This window comes from Phocoena sinus, chromosome 5 (assembly GCF_008692025.1).
Source record: "Phocoena sinus isolate mPhoSin1 chromosome 5, mPhoSin1.pri, whole genome shotgun sequence".
Lineage (NCBI taxonomy): Eukaryota > Metazoa > Chordata > Mammalia > Artiodactyla > Phocoenidae > Phocoena > Phocoena sinus.
This window is the reverse complement of record NC_045767.1, coordinates 61690246-61706698: the sequence shown is the minus strand read 5'-3', so window position 1 is coordinate 61706698 and position 16453 is coordinate 61690246. Positions and strand designations below refer to the sequence as shown.

The 16453-nt window shown below is 35.4% G+C and overlaps 1 protein-coding gene and 1 pseudogene across 1 annotated transcript; one reads left to right on the top strand and one right to left on the bottom strand.

Annotated features, from left to right (window-relative positions):
• The first annotated feature begins 7226 nt into the window (after positions 1 to 7226).
• On the top strand, positions 7227 to 8542 carry LOC116754322 (NF-kappa-B-activating protein-like). Its single transcript, XM_032632851.1, has one exon. The coding sequence runs from the start codon at positions 7227 to 7229 to the stop codon at positions 8469 to 8471; it is 1245 nt and encodes a 414-aa protein (XP_032488742.1). The 3' UTR covers positions 8472 to 8542.
• Positions 8543 to 12291: 3749 nt separating this feature from the next.
• Positions 12292 to 13636, bottom strand: LOC116754616 (annotated as a pseudogene).
• Positions 13637 to 16453: the final 2817 nt, after the last annotated feature.

The window sequence follows — 16453 nt, the reverse complement described above, 5'->3', positions numbered from 1 at the left end:
GGTTGAGTTTTATAAGTTATTAGACCAAATTAGTGTTAGCCTCTCTATTACAAATGGACAACTTCCTTGAAAGAAAGAAATTACCCAAAGTGACTCAAGAAGAAATAGGAAGTTTGATTACCATTATGGCCCTAATATAATTTAATTCCTAATTAAATCTTTCCCACAATGAAAACTCTTGGCCAGATGGTTTACCTTGTCCACATAAACATCTGTTTTCCACACACTGATTTATTGAGAAAAGCAAAGGATTTTATGATTTCCTTTAAGTAATACCAAAAAGAAAACAATAGGAAAGCAGCCATTTAACTGATCTCCTATGTCTCAAATACTGTTCAGAATAATTTGCTCTCCAATCCTTTTAAACTATACAGATTTGCCAAAATTGAAACCCAGCAGTCTAGATATTGTAAATGAAATTTCTGCTGAGATCAGTGTAAGCCTTTGGTCTGATTAAAAGCACTGTGGTTTTAGTCCACTTTATTTGCTATCAACAGACATAGTTATCAATTATGGACTGCATCTGCTTGCTTCTTTATCAGTCACTACATGGTGAAAACCTTGGCTTCTTATACTCCACAGTAACTGAGGTGGATTCTAGGCCTCACCATATCGAAATATGACCTCTTTTGATCAAGAAAATAGAAATCAAGACAATAGAAATAGTGCAATAATCAAAATATTGATATCAGATTGCATCTTGGATACCATTAACTCCAAAGCTTTCAATGTTGGGCTTTCAGTTAAATTTAGGTCCAGATGTTTTTGCTCTGATAATAACAAAAACAAAACAAAACTTGGAACAATTCTAGTTAAAGTAAGTTGAAGGGGTGTTTGTATTTCATTAAATTCTTCATGAAAAAAATGTGAAGTTTTAAATGCTAGTCTCAAGTTTTAAAAGTAATAGAAATAGTGAAAAAGATTTCCTGGAGGGTAAGACATTGATATGATATTTGATTTAGTCATAGATCTAGGAGAAGTTCTATGTTCTATTACCAAGAAGTGAAATTCACCTTTGTGAACGGGAAGCAAGTAAAACAGATAAAGAAGCCATCATTAGGGGATTTTTCAGGAATCCAAGATTCATAGTATGACCCCACTAAATACGTATCCCACAAGAGATTATTAAATCTGCAGCGATTTTCTTACATAGTAGTGGAGTAATAAGGAAAGACTAAATTAAGTTCCACACACTCTGTTTAAGAAACAGAAAAGTTATTCAACATAGTTTTGGAAGTTTCAACCACAGCAATTAGAGAAGAAAAAGAAATAAAAGGAATCCAAATCAGAAAAGAAGAAGTAAAGCTGTCACTGTTTGCAGATGACATGATACTATACATAGAGAATCCTAAAGATGCTACCAGAAAACTACTAGAGCTAATCAATGAATTTGGTAAAGTAGCAGGATACAAAATTAATACACAGAAATCTCTTGCATTCCTATACACTACTGATGAAAAATCTGAAAGTGAAATTAAGGAAACAATCCCATTTACAATAACAAGAAAAAGAATAAAATACCTAGGAATAAACCTACCTAAGGAGACAAAAGACCTGTATGCAGAAAATTATAAGACACTGATGAAAGAAATTAAAGATGATAGAAACAGATGGAGAGATATACTATGTCCTTGGATTGGAAGAATCAACATTGTGAAAATGACTAGACTACCCAAAGCAATCTACAAATTCAGTGCAATCCCTGTCAGACTACCAATGGCACTTTTCACAGAACTAGAAATAATTTTTTCACAATTTGTATGGAAACACAAAAGACCCCAAATAGCCAAAGCAATCTTGAGAAAGAAAAATGGAGCTGGAGGAATCAGGCTCCCTGACTTCAGACTATACTATAAAGCTACAGTAATCAAGAGAGTATGGTACTGGCACAAAAACAGAAATATAGATGAATGGAACAGGATAGAAAGCCCAGAGATAAACCCACGCACATATGGTCACCTTATCTTTGATAAAGGAGGCAAGAATATACAATGGAGAAAAGACAGCCTCCTCAATAAGTGGTGCTGGGAAAACTGGACAGTTACATGTAAAAGAATGAAATTAGAACACCCCTAATGCCATATACAAAAATAAACTCTAAATGGATTAAAGACCTAAATGTAAGGCCAGAAACTATCAAACTCTTAGAGGAAAACATAGGCAGAACTCTCTATGACATAAATCACAGCAAGATCCTTTTTGACCCACCTCCTAGAGAAATGGAAAAAAGAAAAAAATAACCAAATGGGACCTAATGAAACTTCAAAGCTTTTGCACAGCAAAAGAAACCATAAACAAGACGAATAGACAACCCTCAGAATGGGAGAAAATACTGGCAAACGAAGCAACTGACAAAGGATTAATCTCCAAAACTTACAAGCAGCTCATGCAGCTCAATATCAAAAAACAAATAACCCAATCCAAAAATGGCCAGAAAACCTAAATAGACATTTCTCCAAGGAAGATATACAGATCGCCAACAAACACATGAAAGAATGCTCAACATCACTAATCCTTAGAGACATGCAAATCAAAACTACAATGAGGTATCATCTCACACCGGTCAGAATAGCCATCATCAAAAAATCCAGAAACAATAAATGCTGGAGAGGGTGTGGGGAAAAGGGAACCCTCTCGCACTCTTGGTGGGATTGTAAATTGATACAGCCACTATGGAGAACAGCATGGAGGTTCCTTAAAAAATTAAAATTAGAACTACCATATGACCCAGCAATCCCACTACTGTGCATATACCCTGAGAAAACCATCTTTCAAAAAGAGTCTTGTACCACAATGTTCATTTCAGCTCTATTTACAATAGCCAGAACATGGAAGCAACCTAAATGTCCACTGACAGATGAATGGATAAAGAAGATGTGGCACATATATAAATGGAATATTACTCAGCCATAAAAAGAAATGAAATTGAGCTATTTGTAATGAGGTGGATGGACCTACAGTCTGTCATACAGAATAAAGAGAAAAACAAATATCGTATACTAACACATATATATGGAATCTAAAATGAAAAGAAAAAAAAAGGTTCTGAAGAACCTAGGGGCAGAACAGGAATAAAGACGCAGACACAGAGAATGGACTTGAGGATATGGGGATGGGGAAGGGTTAGCTGGGACAAAGTGAGAGAGTGGCATGGACATATATACACAACCAAATGTAAAATAGATAGCTAGTGGGAAGCATCCGCCTAACACAGGGAGATCAGCTCGGTGCTTTGTGACCACCTAGAGGGGTGGGGTAGGGAGGGTGGGAGGGAGATGCAAGAAGGAGGAGATATGGGAATATATGTATATGTATAGCTTATCACTTTGTTATAAAGCAGAAACTAACACACCATTGTAAAGCATAATTGTAAAGCAATTATACTCCAATAAAGATATTAAAAAAAATGAAAATGAACACAGAATCCAAAAAAAAAAGAACCAGAGAAATCTAATAATTTAAATATATTTCCCTTAAAATGTTTATATTTAAGAAGTGGCTTTTAAACAGTTAAACTTTAGTTGTCAAGCAATGAAGTTTTCTTAGAGACCCAGGCCATGACAAAAATAGTAATAAAAAAAAACACTAGTGAATGATTATGTGCATAGAGTATTTATAATTTATATGTGATATATACCCCAAATAAAGTAGGTTCCAGAGGTGGCAAGGCAGAGTTAAGAGTGAGAAAGGTCAGAAATGTGTTTCTCAATTGGCATGCCCTATAGGAATGAATATGGAGCGTCTGTCTAGGAGAAGCTGTAGTTTTTCCTTTCTGTCATTGAACAAAGCACACTCTGCATAAAGCCTATAGGACTCCTCTGCTGCTAATTGTGCTCCTCTTATTTGCAGTATGACCGATTATTTGGCTTCTGCGGAAATGGCTGAAGTCTCTACTTTTAATGAAAGCAACCTTATTATTTCTCTAGAGTTTTATTAACTTTCAGACATAGATAAATGTAAAGATTTAATCACACAGTGTATCATGTTTAGTACATGCTTTTGATTTCAACAATTTCTCAGGGAGGATAAATTATTTTAAGAAAGGCAGCCTATAAGCAATGATTATCAAAAACCTATCTTTAATCATTTGTTACATGATACTTAATATAGTAATAATTCATGTCAAATTGTATATGACCCCAATTGACAGTTAATGATAATGTGATATATAAATATATTAAATAATATTGAAACTAATACCTGAGACTGGATTTTTTTCTTATCAATTAAAAATTCCACAAGGACACATGAATTACGCAGCTTTGAATCTAGTACATTCGAATGTTTCCTGGGGCTAGATTAGCCTTTAGTATGACCCTGATTTAATAACCATATTGACAAAAAGCTAAATTATTTTAAAGAACTGTTGAAAGTAGAAGCAAAGATGACTATGATAGAGCTTTTAACTCAGGTGTGTGCTCAAAATTTGAAATGTAGCAGGAAGAGTTGAAGGAGCAGTTTAAACCTAACATTAGGCAACTGTATCTAATTAGGGCATTACTAAAATGTAAGTTCAAATTTGGACAGAAATAATTTTCTAAATGCTTCTTTCAAAAATATAATTTTTTATTCTGTGAAAGAAATATTTGTGGCAACATGTTTTTGAGTACTGATTTTAATTGCTTTGTAGAAACAGCAGTATTTGTTCTTGCTAGAAAGTTTGCTATGCTGATGTTGTATTTAAAATATTATTAAAATGTCAAGATTTTGAAAGTGGATGTACCAACACTAATGTAGCACACTAAATAATGTTTTTTCCCAAAGAAGGGATATTTAGAATTGATTTACTAGAAGTTGTTAAAACCAGTGTGAAAATTAAAATATGATAAATACACAACAATGATTATTATGATTATTAGTGCAGAGGATGGCCTGATTAAGCGAGTAAATGCAATGCTTTAAATGGATAGATAATGTACAGGCAACAACCTGCAAAAATGATGATTCTTACTTCTTTTTATTTATGAAAAAAATTGATTAGGTGAAAAGAACAGATTCCATATTAGGTAATGATTTATATAAAATGGATATAAGTATGTTATACAATCTTGTATTATATAATGGATTCCATTAATATTTCACATTCACTTAACACATACTATATATGTCAGACATTTTACTAAGTACTAAAACAAGATGAATAGGAGAGTTTTTTCCCTCAAGATGATTACTTTTTGATAGGAAAGGTAAACCTAAATCATATAAATAAATATGTATCTATTCACTCATATGATAAGTGTAGAATTAAATATTTGGATTATTATAAATATTTACATCATGGAAAAGTATACCAAAATAAAGGACCTCTGAATCAACAAAATTCAAAATTTTCTGTACATTCATAAAGAATAATATAGACCTACATTTAATCAAATTGCTACATATATAGCCATTATAATTACAATTGTTTTTTAGTGTTGATTATCGGTCTCTTTTTTACTCCTCCTAGACAGAGGTTACTGCGGACTGTTTGGGATGATGTTGGTGTCTTGCTCCTTCTTTTCTCATGTCTGTTCATGTGTTTCAAGTGTGTGATGTGCACTGCCAATATTGATTTCTGAATATCCGTTGGTGTGTAAATGACTTGAATCATAGCAGATATAATTCTTAATTATGTTTAGAGTTGCTTAACTTTCAATCTTTGCAGTGCAAAGTTTGTATCACACACTCACACACAGACACACTCATATTTCTTTCCTTCTATTTTGCTGATTTTAGGATGGAAAACTGGCCCATCCTCTTTTAGCCATAATGGCTGGATTGAAAGCAGATATTACAGTGTTGTGCTTTGCTTTGTTCTGTTTTTTGTTTTTTTAAAATTGAATTATTAGATGTTGCTCTTGAGGATTTATATACTGGGTATATGGTTCTGAGGAGATCTCTGTAGGAAACAGATTTCTGCTAGGATTAATTTTAAGCCCATCAAATTTCATCATAGAATAAAAGGCTTTCAACTAATACTGCTTTTCCATGAACAATTCAACCAAATTTTTTTTTCTACTTAACATCCCTTACATGTATCTCTTTACTACCTGACTTTAGGTTTACTAATTGAATTAGCTGTAATGATAGAATCAAGAACATTCAATTTAGAAAAAGAGGAATAAACTTGAAATAATACATCAGAATCAAATGGAGTCAAACTTCATTTTAAATTATTGCTTAATATTTAATTTTTAGTATAGGCCTCCCAGAGGGCTTCAATTTGGTTCAAGATCATCGCCTACTTGTGGAGTGCCTTTTATTTTTCTCTATTTTCTTACTTGTTTTAGGTGTTTCAGTAGCCTATGTGGATTTGGAGTCTCATGGGAATATGTTGTGATCTCCTGTAAAACTTGCTTTCTATTTTATTTTATGTTCATTTTAAAGATGACGTAGTAAAGTGCTATTGAAAGTGAAGAAATTCACATCAGGGTAGAAAGTTATTGAAGTACCAGATTTACGTATTTGCCATATATTTCAGATGTAATAACAAAAGAACAGTTTTCCTTCCTTCTTTTTAAAAACTAATCATTGTTGATTTCTTTTGGACCACTTAACTAAATAATTGTCTTTTAAACTTAATATGAATTTATCAAAGCCAAATTCAAAATAAGTATACCAATGTCAGACCAAGTCTAAAATATGTGAACACTTTTAACACTTTAAGAAGTTTTATTGACTTTGTTGACTCTTGGAAGATTGGCATGTATGTCAGGGTCCAGCATCATGACCATAGCAATTTAGGATCAGGATCATTTCCTTATTTTTAGCATTAAAATGAGGGGATTGGAGGATGTAGGCTGTATGTTCTTCTGAAAATCTAAGCTTTCTCTCTCTTAGTCTTCAAAGTTGATTCTGACTCTGCTTCTGGTTTTCCAAAATATGTCATAAAATACTGCAGCAGGAGTGCTCTATAATTCTTTTTTTTTTTCCAGTTAGTGCTTTATTTTTTCATTCTCCATAGAATACTGATTTTGTAACATTGATTACAGTCTGATATGTACCATTACAACAAAAGTTTCACTTTATGAAAGATCAGATATGGATACACACATCCCGTCCCATTGGCAGGACCGCCTAGGTCCGGGGAAGGAATTTGCCGACGTACTCGGAACTGTTTCCAAGGTTTTCTCGGGCTCGGGTTTGTGTCGCGGCTGCTCGTCCTGGGAGCCAAGGCAACGGAGATCCTCCCAGCTCGCGAGAGCGCCCCCTTCTCCCACGGCTTCGGGGACCCAGCAACAGCTATGGATCCGGTATCTGGCTCCCGCAGCCCGGAGTGGGAGGTCTCGGGCTCCCGGGGGAAGCGTCGCAGTTCGTCGAAGAGCCCTAAGCCCAGCAAAACCTCTCGCTCCCTGCGTGGCTGCCGCTCTCGCTCGCACTCTTGCTCTCGGTCCGGGGACCGGAATGGCCTTAGCCATCAACTGAGTGGCCCCAGCCAAGGCTCCCAAAACCAGTCCTACCGCTCCCGCTCGCGGTCACGCTCTCGAGAGCGGCCCTCCGCGCCGCGGGGCGCCCCTTTCGCTTCTGCCTCCTCGTCCGCCTATTATAGTGACTACTCACGCCCCTGCGGGAGCGACAACCCATGGCCTAGCCTCCTGGACAAGGAGAGGGAAGAGGGCCTGCGGCAGAAGAGATTAAGTGAGAGAGAGAGGATTGGAGAATTAGGAGCTCCTGAAGTATGGGGACTTTCTCCAAAGAATCCAGAACCAGACTCTGATGAACATACACCAGCAGAGGACGAAGAGCCAAAGAAAAGCACCACTTCAGCTTCTACTTCAGAAGAAGAAAAGAAGAAGTCTAGTCATTCAAAAGAAAGGTCCAAGAAAAGGAGGAAGAAAAAGTCATCTAAAAGAAAACACAAGAAGTATTCTGATGATAGTGACAGTGACTCTGATTCTGAAACAGACTCCAGTGATGAAGATACAAAAAGGAGAGCAAAGAAAGCCAAGAAAAAGGAAAAGAAGAAGAAACGCAGATCGAAGAAATATAAGAAAAATAAGTCTAAGAAGAGCAGAAAAGATTCCAGTGATTCATGTTCTAAAGAGTCCCAAGAAGAGTTTCTGGAGAATCCCTGGAAGGATCGATCAAAGCCTGAAGAACCCTCAGATTTGATCGGTCCAGAGGCTCCCAAAACACTTGCCTCTCAAGATGATAAACCTTTGAACTATGGCCATGCTCTGTTACCTGGTGAAGGTGCAGCTATGGCTGAATATGTAAAAGCTGGAAAACGTATCCCACGAAGAGGTGAAATTGGCTTGACAAGTGAAGAAATTGCATCGTTTGAATGCTCGGGTTACGTAATGAGTGGTAGCAGGCATCGCCGAATGGAGGCTGTGCGACTGCGAAAAGAGAACCAGATCTATAGTGCTGATGAGAAGAGAGCCCTTGCATCCTTTAACCAAGAAGAGAGACGAAAGAGAGAAAACAAGATTCTGGCCAGTTTTCGAGAGATGGTATACAGAAAAACTAAAGGGAAAGAGGACAAATAAGGATTTTCTGATTGTTCATCAGACATTTTTAACAACAAAAAAGAAAGTTTGGGTTCCATATATACACACAAAAAGATTACCACGATCTGAAAAAGCTTTACAGTGCTACTGTGCCTTCTATTTAATTCTTTCAGTCCTTCTATAAAAAGCTGCTTATTGATGCCTCCACCCCAAAACCAACAAACAAACCAAAAAGCAAACTAACCCACAGACTTTTGAATTGAAAATGTGAACATTAGTTTTAAAATTCTTAATAGGCTTATTAAAAATGGTTATTTCAAATATAAAATATTGGGACGTCTCCTGTTGTGCCAATGTAAGTACATTGTTTCTATCTGAGCTGTGTTTAGATCATTATTTGAATACTAGAAATGGATGGGAGTCAACAATGATCAGGAGTTTAATAAGGAAAAATATAATGAGTCATTGTTTTCATTGTTTTAACTTGGTTGCTTCATAAGGATGAAGCTAAAATGATGTTAAACGTTTTTAAAGTCTGTCCTTTGTAATAAGCAGATTTCATTTTAAGCATTGTTAAACTTTTCAGTTTATTTTTTACATCTGTCATTCAGTTTAATCTGTAACTTCATATAGAACCCCTCACTTTCTCACTTTTTTATGGCTACTGTTGGCTTTTAAGTTTGGGGGAAATGGAAAATTCTGGGACTGTGAGATCGTGATCTTTTTCCTTCCCTCCTTTTGTTAAAGTTTAGTTGTTAGGACATACGAGTGAAGGGGGAGGGGATAGTAGAAGTTTTGGCTGTTTTTGTTAAGGTTGTTTTGAGCTGCGTTATTATGTGCCTAGGATAAATTTAAATTATCTGAGTGATGGGGAATTTCTGACTTTGCTGTTATAAAATGCCCTCTCTCCTTATAATAGTTTTAAAGTTTTTTTTTAAGTGTTTTTTTGAAGAGTACACTGCATTTATTTAACCCCATAAATTATAACATCTTAACACATGTAAAATTTTTGTATTTTTAAAGTGCTTTGCAAGATATTTTTTTTTAACAAGTGGAAAATAATGTTCTTTAAAAGACATCAAACTTTTAGTGGAAAATGATATTACTAGAGGCATGTAAGGATTTGTTCATCCTCTTCAAGAAATGGGATTTTTATGTAAAATAAATATGTAGCACTGAATGCCAAAATGATGGGTATGTGTGATTGGAATTAAAAATGAGATTTGCTAATAAAAAAAAAAAGAAAGATCAGCAAAAATACATCAGCAAGGATATAACTAGTGCATTTACTAAAACACATCATAATCATAAAACCAAGTGATCACACACAATAATCTTTACATTTGACATACCAGTTATATCCTAGCAGAGCCAGTGTGTTTGGCAGGTGATTAAAATATGTAAATAATGACACTGATCAATCTTAACACTTCTGAAGTGTTAATTTTTTATCAGTTAAACTTAAAATAAATCAATAAGAGTATTGAGACATAACAAGGAGGAAATCCAAAATTTGTTGAACAGGGACAGTAGTAAACAGTAGGAAGAGCACTGAATTGGGAGCTAGTACATTTGGATCCTTGTCTTATCTTTGACCCTGGATGGATGACCTTGGGCAAGTATTCTGGGCTATATGAATCATTCACTCTTAAAATGAGAGAGTTGGCTGGATGGTTCTCTAAACTCTTTATAGATTTAGCTTTCCATAATTCTAAAATCTTTGACACCGATTCATTTTTGTGTTGTAAAGTGAAATGTCTAACAATACTAACTTGGCAGTTGGGTTGAGTCCAGCTCTACCACACAAATACAACTTGTTGCTTGTGTTCAAGTCTCTTCCTTCTGAGCCCCATGACAGCCCTATCCTCAAATTAACAAACAGTAATGACAAGCTTCAGGAGGTAAACAAGCTTGTCCTCCACTAGACACAAACTCAAGACCCCCAAAGTCATGGTTATTAAGAAAAGCTATAATGGAAGAACTATGTGGGAAACCCACAACATCCTCTTTGGTAAATGGTACAATAACACAATTCACTAATAGAAGAAGGCAGGTACAGATATTAACTACAATACATAGTTTTCAACTGTTATTTGTGAACCTGCACAAAAAATATACACACAATTAGAACTGTATCAATATGAACTATAAATTCACAGTCTAGATGTACACGGGAGCCTCTCTCATGCTGCTAATCTGAAGGAGGCTTATTGTAGTTTCACGTGTTTGTAACTCTACAGGAGGAAGCTGGGATTCTTTTTACTAACATTGGCTTCTATTCCATTATCTGAAAAGCCCAGCTCTCTCATATAATCACAGAAATTAAAGATGTCCAAGCCCCCCTTTAGAGCATTTCCTCCATCTCCTACTTTCCTTATCAGATTACTGTCTTTTTATTCTAAAACACTGAATGACTGGCTTCCATCAGCTCCCTATCTGAAAATCAAGTAGACTTTATCCTTTTTAATCTAAGTAATAAATTTGTCCATATTTCTTCCTAATATTTTAATGTAATTCCTATCTCAATTGTATTTACACAGTTCTGAATATTTAACTACAGTATCCATTATAGAAATTAATCCAATTCGATGAACATGAATGTGCAAAGCAAAATTACTTTGAAAATGTCGTTTTCTTAATAAACATTATTCTTTCATTAAAGTGCTTCCCCTTTGACAGCAGTGATTACTTTAAGCAACTCTATGAGCCTTGAAACATTTTCCAACATCTCTAACCCGTGCCCCCTTCCAGAAAATATAAAACACCCTTCACTGTCCTCCTCCCTCCTGAGGGGACTGAGGATTTTTACCCTACAAGGTCTCTTCTCCTGATTGAGAATCCCTGGTACTGAAGAAATGGCATCACCAGCCGTATATTTGCTGAGCTTTGCCTTTCCATAATTTGACTGTAAAACAACAGATTTATTTTTGCCTTCCCAGAAACGTCATTTTTTATATTACCAAATATGCTTTTCGAACTCTACAGCTCCCTTCTATCCCTCATTCCTTACGAGATTTTAATACACTCCTTTATGGGGAAGAGACATCCCCTCTTGAGAATCACTGAACCAAAATATTATTTCTGAATTACTATTCATGATAAGGCTCAATAACTAAGTTTGAGAAAACAGTATTCAATTTAAAGACGGAAAAATACTGTATCATTGATGAAATGAATATTATAATATTGAGTATATTCTAATTATTAAACCAAATTATTTAAACTTCATTCTTCAAAACTAATGTAGAGACTTGTTTTTAAAATGACCTACTTAAATCATAATGAAATGCACCTTTCATACTGGTAAATTATAGTAACAAATTATATTGCTTTCCTTTGTTGAAATGTTTTCTTCGATTATATAATCCACTCATTTTCAGATATTCAGAACTAAAACTTTTAGATTTTTCTAAATCAATTTTTATCAGTTTCACCTAGTTTAGTAACTTAGAATTGAATCTATTTCTTCTATAGAATTGCCAACTAGCACAAACATCTCTCTGACTGATGCACAATGACAAGAATATAAAATAGCCATGTCTGCAAGAAATACTTATATTGTCTTTATTTTTCCAAATTCTAATAGAGTGAAATTCTGTATAGCCTGAAGCTAGAATGATAATGCATATAGAGTTTTAAAAGTAGTTTTGGAGAAAATATGGATGCATTTCTTAACAAATTTTAAAAATGATCTTCTGCGTCTAAGTTAAGCAGATTGGAAAGAGTAAACAGGAAAGGTCTACCTCCAGATCCAAGGTGAAGGGCCTAAATAAAATCATTCAACACAGCCCCCAACCAGGCACAATAGTTTAAAATTTTACACCAGTGACACCAGGGAGGGGTCCCACTCCCATGGCTGTCAGTATTCTGAATCAATGTGCTTTGGGATGGTGTTCGGCTAGATGTTTGAAGTTCCTTCATATCTTGTACCAATCTTCACATCTCGGAAGTATTTTCCCACAGGGTAATTTTTGGTGTAGCCTACTCCTCCCATCCACTTGATACATTTGCCAGTTATTAGGCCCTCAATCTCTGATGCATAGTACTTGGCCATAGATGATTCTTTAATGAATGGCCTTCCAGCTTCTAAAAGCCTTGCAGCGTTGTATGTGAGTAATCTTGCAGCTTCTAGCTGGGTGGCCATGTGAGCCACTTGGTGTTGGCATCCCTGAAAATCAAATATTCTTTTGCCAAACTGTTCCCTTTCTTTAATATATGGAATAGTGTAGTCAAAACATCCTTGAGCCAGTCCCAGCATCTGTGCAGTCATTCCTATTCTACTTTCATTAAGACCCCCAATGGTTTACTTATAGCCATGTCCAATTTGTCCCAGGATATTGGCTTCTGGAACCTTGACATTTTCAAATGTTAATGGGCAAGTAAAAGAAGCTCTGCTTCCCATTTTGGTCTCTGGTTTCCCTATATGAAGGCCCTCAGTATGACAATCTACCAAGAAGCAGGTAATTCCTGTATACCCAAGAGTAAGGTCTACATTTTCCATCACCATGAAGAGCTTGGTATCCTTGCCATTGCTAATCCACATCTTTGACCCATTGATGACATAATAATTTCCCTTTTTATCAGGTTTGGTCTTCAAAGCAAATGAATCGCTACCTGCTCCAGCCTCTGAAAGGCAGAAACTTCCCATTTGTTCCGTAGCTAGCTTGGGCAAATAGATAGCCTTCTGTTCTTCTGTTCCATATTTTCCTAATTACTGTGTTCTGGATGTCACATACCAGAGCCACAGATGCATCAACTTTGGCTAATTACTGTGTTCTGGATGTCACATACCAGAGCCAAAGACGCATCAACTTTGGCTAATTCCTCTATCACTAGGATAGAGGAAAAAATGAAGCTCCTGTTCCTCCATATTTTGTATCAATTTCAATACCCATCAACCCTTGTTGAAATAATCCTCGTATTACTGGTTTTTCCATTTTTGAATTTTCATCCATTTTTGAAACCAAAGGAGCAATTTGTTCCTGGACAAATTTTTTAACCGTGCTCTTTATCATCCTCTCTTCATCTGTAAATGTTTGCAGAGGGGCATAGGGTGGGCCATTATTTGTTGCTTTGAGTCCAGCTTCTCAAAGCTGGGAAGATTTTAAGACATCAGGAGGATTTTTCCAGGAAGACAGGCAAATTGGGAAGTTTCTTCTTAACAGTGCACTGCCACACAGCAGCCGAACCGTGGCTCCCTCCATCTGTGCCCCAGGACAATCGCCCTATAATTCTTTTCGTTTTAAGCATATTTATGTTTTTAAGGTTCTGCAATTTCTTTAGCATAAGATATATTTTTAAAGATATATACTATTTTAAAATCTAAAAATCACACACATTTTCAATAGTGACAAAACATATTTTCCTATTATATCTCTTGTTAAGGTTTTGTGACGCAGAATTAAGTTGGGACCAGGGTAATATTACTACTTGATACACAAATTATTCCTTTGACTTACTGAATGCAAACCCACAGTCAACACATTTATCAGGAGAGGAATAGTTAAGAGCATTTGTTAGGTTTGTATATGTACACAGTAAATAGAAAAATATTAGGTTTATGGGACAGAACAAGATAAGCGAAATGAAAATTAAATGTTTGATAGTGTATTTCTAGTCTGTTTCAGCTGCTCTAACAAAAATATCATAGATTGGGTAACTTTTAAACAAAATAAATTTATTTCTTATACTTCTGGAGACTGGCAAGTCCAAGGTCAAGGTACCAGCAAATATGCCTGGTGAGAGCCAGCTTCTTGGTTCATACACAGTCTTTTCATTGTGTCCTCACATGGTAACAGGGGAGTGGGAACTCTCTGGAATCTCTTTTGTAAGAGTCTCTTCAGAGTGTCTTTTGATCTCATTCAATGTGATGGTATTTTGACATGGGATCTAATGACCTAATCAGAGGTCCCATCTCTAAATACCATCACATTGGGTATCAGGTTTCAACATATGAACTTGGGCAGTGGGGAGGGGGCATACATATTCAGTCTTTAGCATAGTGACTAAAGAATAACATAATATATCTTCCATACCATTCCACAGAAAAGGATGTAATGCAGAGGAAAAGAAATAGTGGAAAGTTTGAAGGTCTGGGTTCTAGTCTTTGGCCTGCACATGCTGCTTTCCTTTTGTTGTAGACAAGCTGTGTAGCCTCTATTAACCACAAAGTCCTCATCTAGGAAATATACTTGTTAGCCCCTATGAAAATCCTTAAGGTCTCTTCAAGCCTTAAGATTTTTTTTGTTAAATTAACAATAGATCAAAGTAGCAAGAACCATGAATAGTTAAAATAACATGAAAAGTTATGATGTATATAAAGATCGGTGGATTGTTCTCATCATAAATAAATTGTAAATTTTGCATTTTAATTATCCTTCCTAGACCCCCATCTAAAAATATATTTATACTGTTATTTATTTTGTAGTGTTGGGAGAAATGAACAAAGCTTGAGTGCTACACATGGTGATAAATTTAAAATATGTTAAAAAACCACGTTCTGATTTGGCAATCATTCTTTTGTGTATATAATGAACCTATAGTATTTTTCTTTCAAATTTTACTTCTGAGCTATAGTTATCTACAAATACCTGTGCATACATGCCTAATCTTTGGGTTTCCAAGAATGATTGTAAAGAAATATAAAAATAAATCACTTTGCAATCTCTCATACAGTCAGTATGTGCTAGAGCAACTTATTATGGTGAGCGAAAGGATGTATCACATTGAGGTTTCATTAATTCCATATTGTGCTAAAGCACTGATACAAAAGAAGGACGTGAATTAACAAACAGCACATCTTACTATTGAGGTATGTTAGATAACACAGTCAGATATTATAACCTAATTTCCAACTTAGAAAAGTTTTAATGAAAACTGTGGATAGTTGCTCAGATAAGCCAGAGGAGGAATGAAGAGCACAATTGTCCACCATTAATCCATTTCATTAAATTCAAGAATTTGAGCATATTAAGATAAATCAGAATAAAGATGAACACTGAAAGCCATATACCTTTCAATCAAAAACAGGATTAGGAGCTGACATTGAACTGAGAGAGAGCCTAATTTAAACATGCTAGCCTCTGAACTTTTGGAGCCCCCCTGAGAATGAAGTTTTATTCATATGAAGCACTTGTTCTGAATAATAGCCATGTTCCTTTGGCACTTATACCTAAAGAGTTTAACTTAGTCAATCATTACTTCTTTCCATTGTCTTCTTACAGATAATTGTGTCTTGGGGCTGCAAATAATATCATTATTAACTCTTTGAGATAGCCACTGTGTCTTCTGAATAGTGGCAAAATCCATAAAGCAGTTGAGTGGATTTTTACATCACTGGAAACTCATCAGTCAAGAGATGGTAGTCCTGTTAAGCAGGTGACAGACATTAAAGAGATTCATTACATCTGAATATGCCAACTCCTTGTAACAGCTTACTGAATATCCCTGCCACTACAAAGGTCAGTGTGTAAGATGTGACTAATACTGTTGTCAGAAAGCTCATACACTTCAATGCCAGTTTTCATTGCACCTTTTGTTTGGCACATATTGGGTGAAAGTTGTATTAGTTTTCACCCACTTGAAGAGGTAGATAGTAACTAGAGTTTATGATCACAGTGCTTCATTAAATGCATTCTGCATTGAATGAATCAAACTTATTGGCTTTATTTCTGTAACTTTCTGTTGAAGTGTTTAAGGTTACACTATGAGTGATCAAAAAATACTTCTTGAGTAAGATGCTATGTTGACAGCTTTGACCGAACTAAGAATGACTTTTAATGAGTCTGTATCTAGGTAAGTGTCAATGTTTCAAATATGAAGGTTCCAATACCCTGTTTGGATTAGAAGGGGAAAAATGGTATTTTGCCTATAGCTAGCATTTCCTAAAGATCCTTTCATAGGCAATTGTATTAACACAAGAACAGTTCTCTATATAAATGTCTGTAGTATTGGCACAATTCCTGGAATATTATGGTTGTATATATACATATACATACATATATATATACATACATATATAT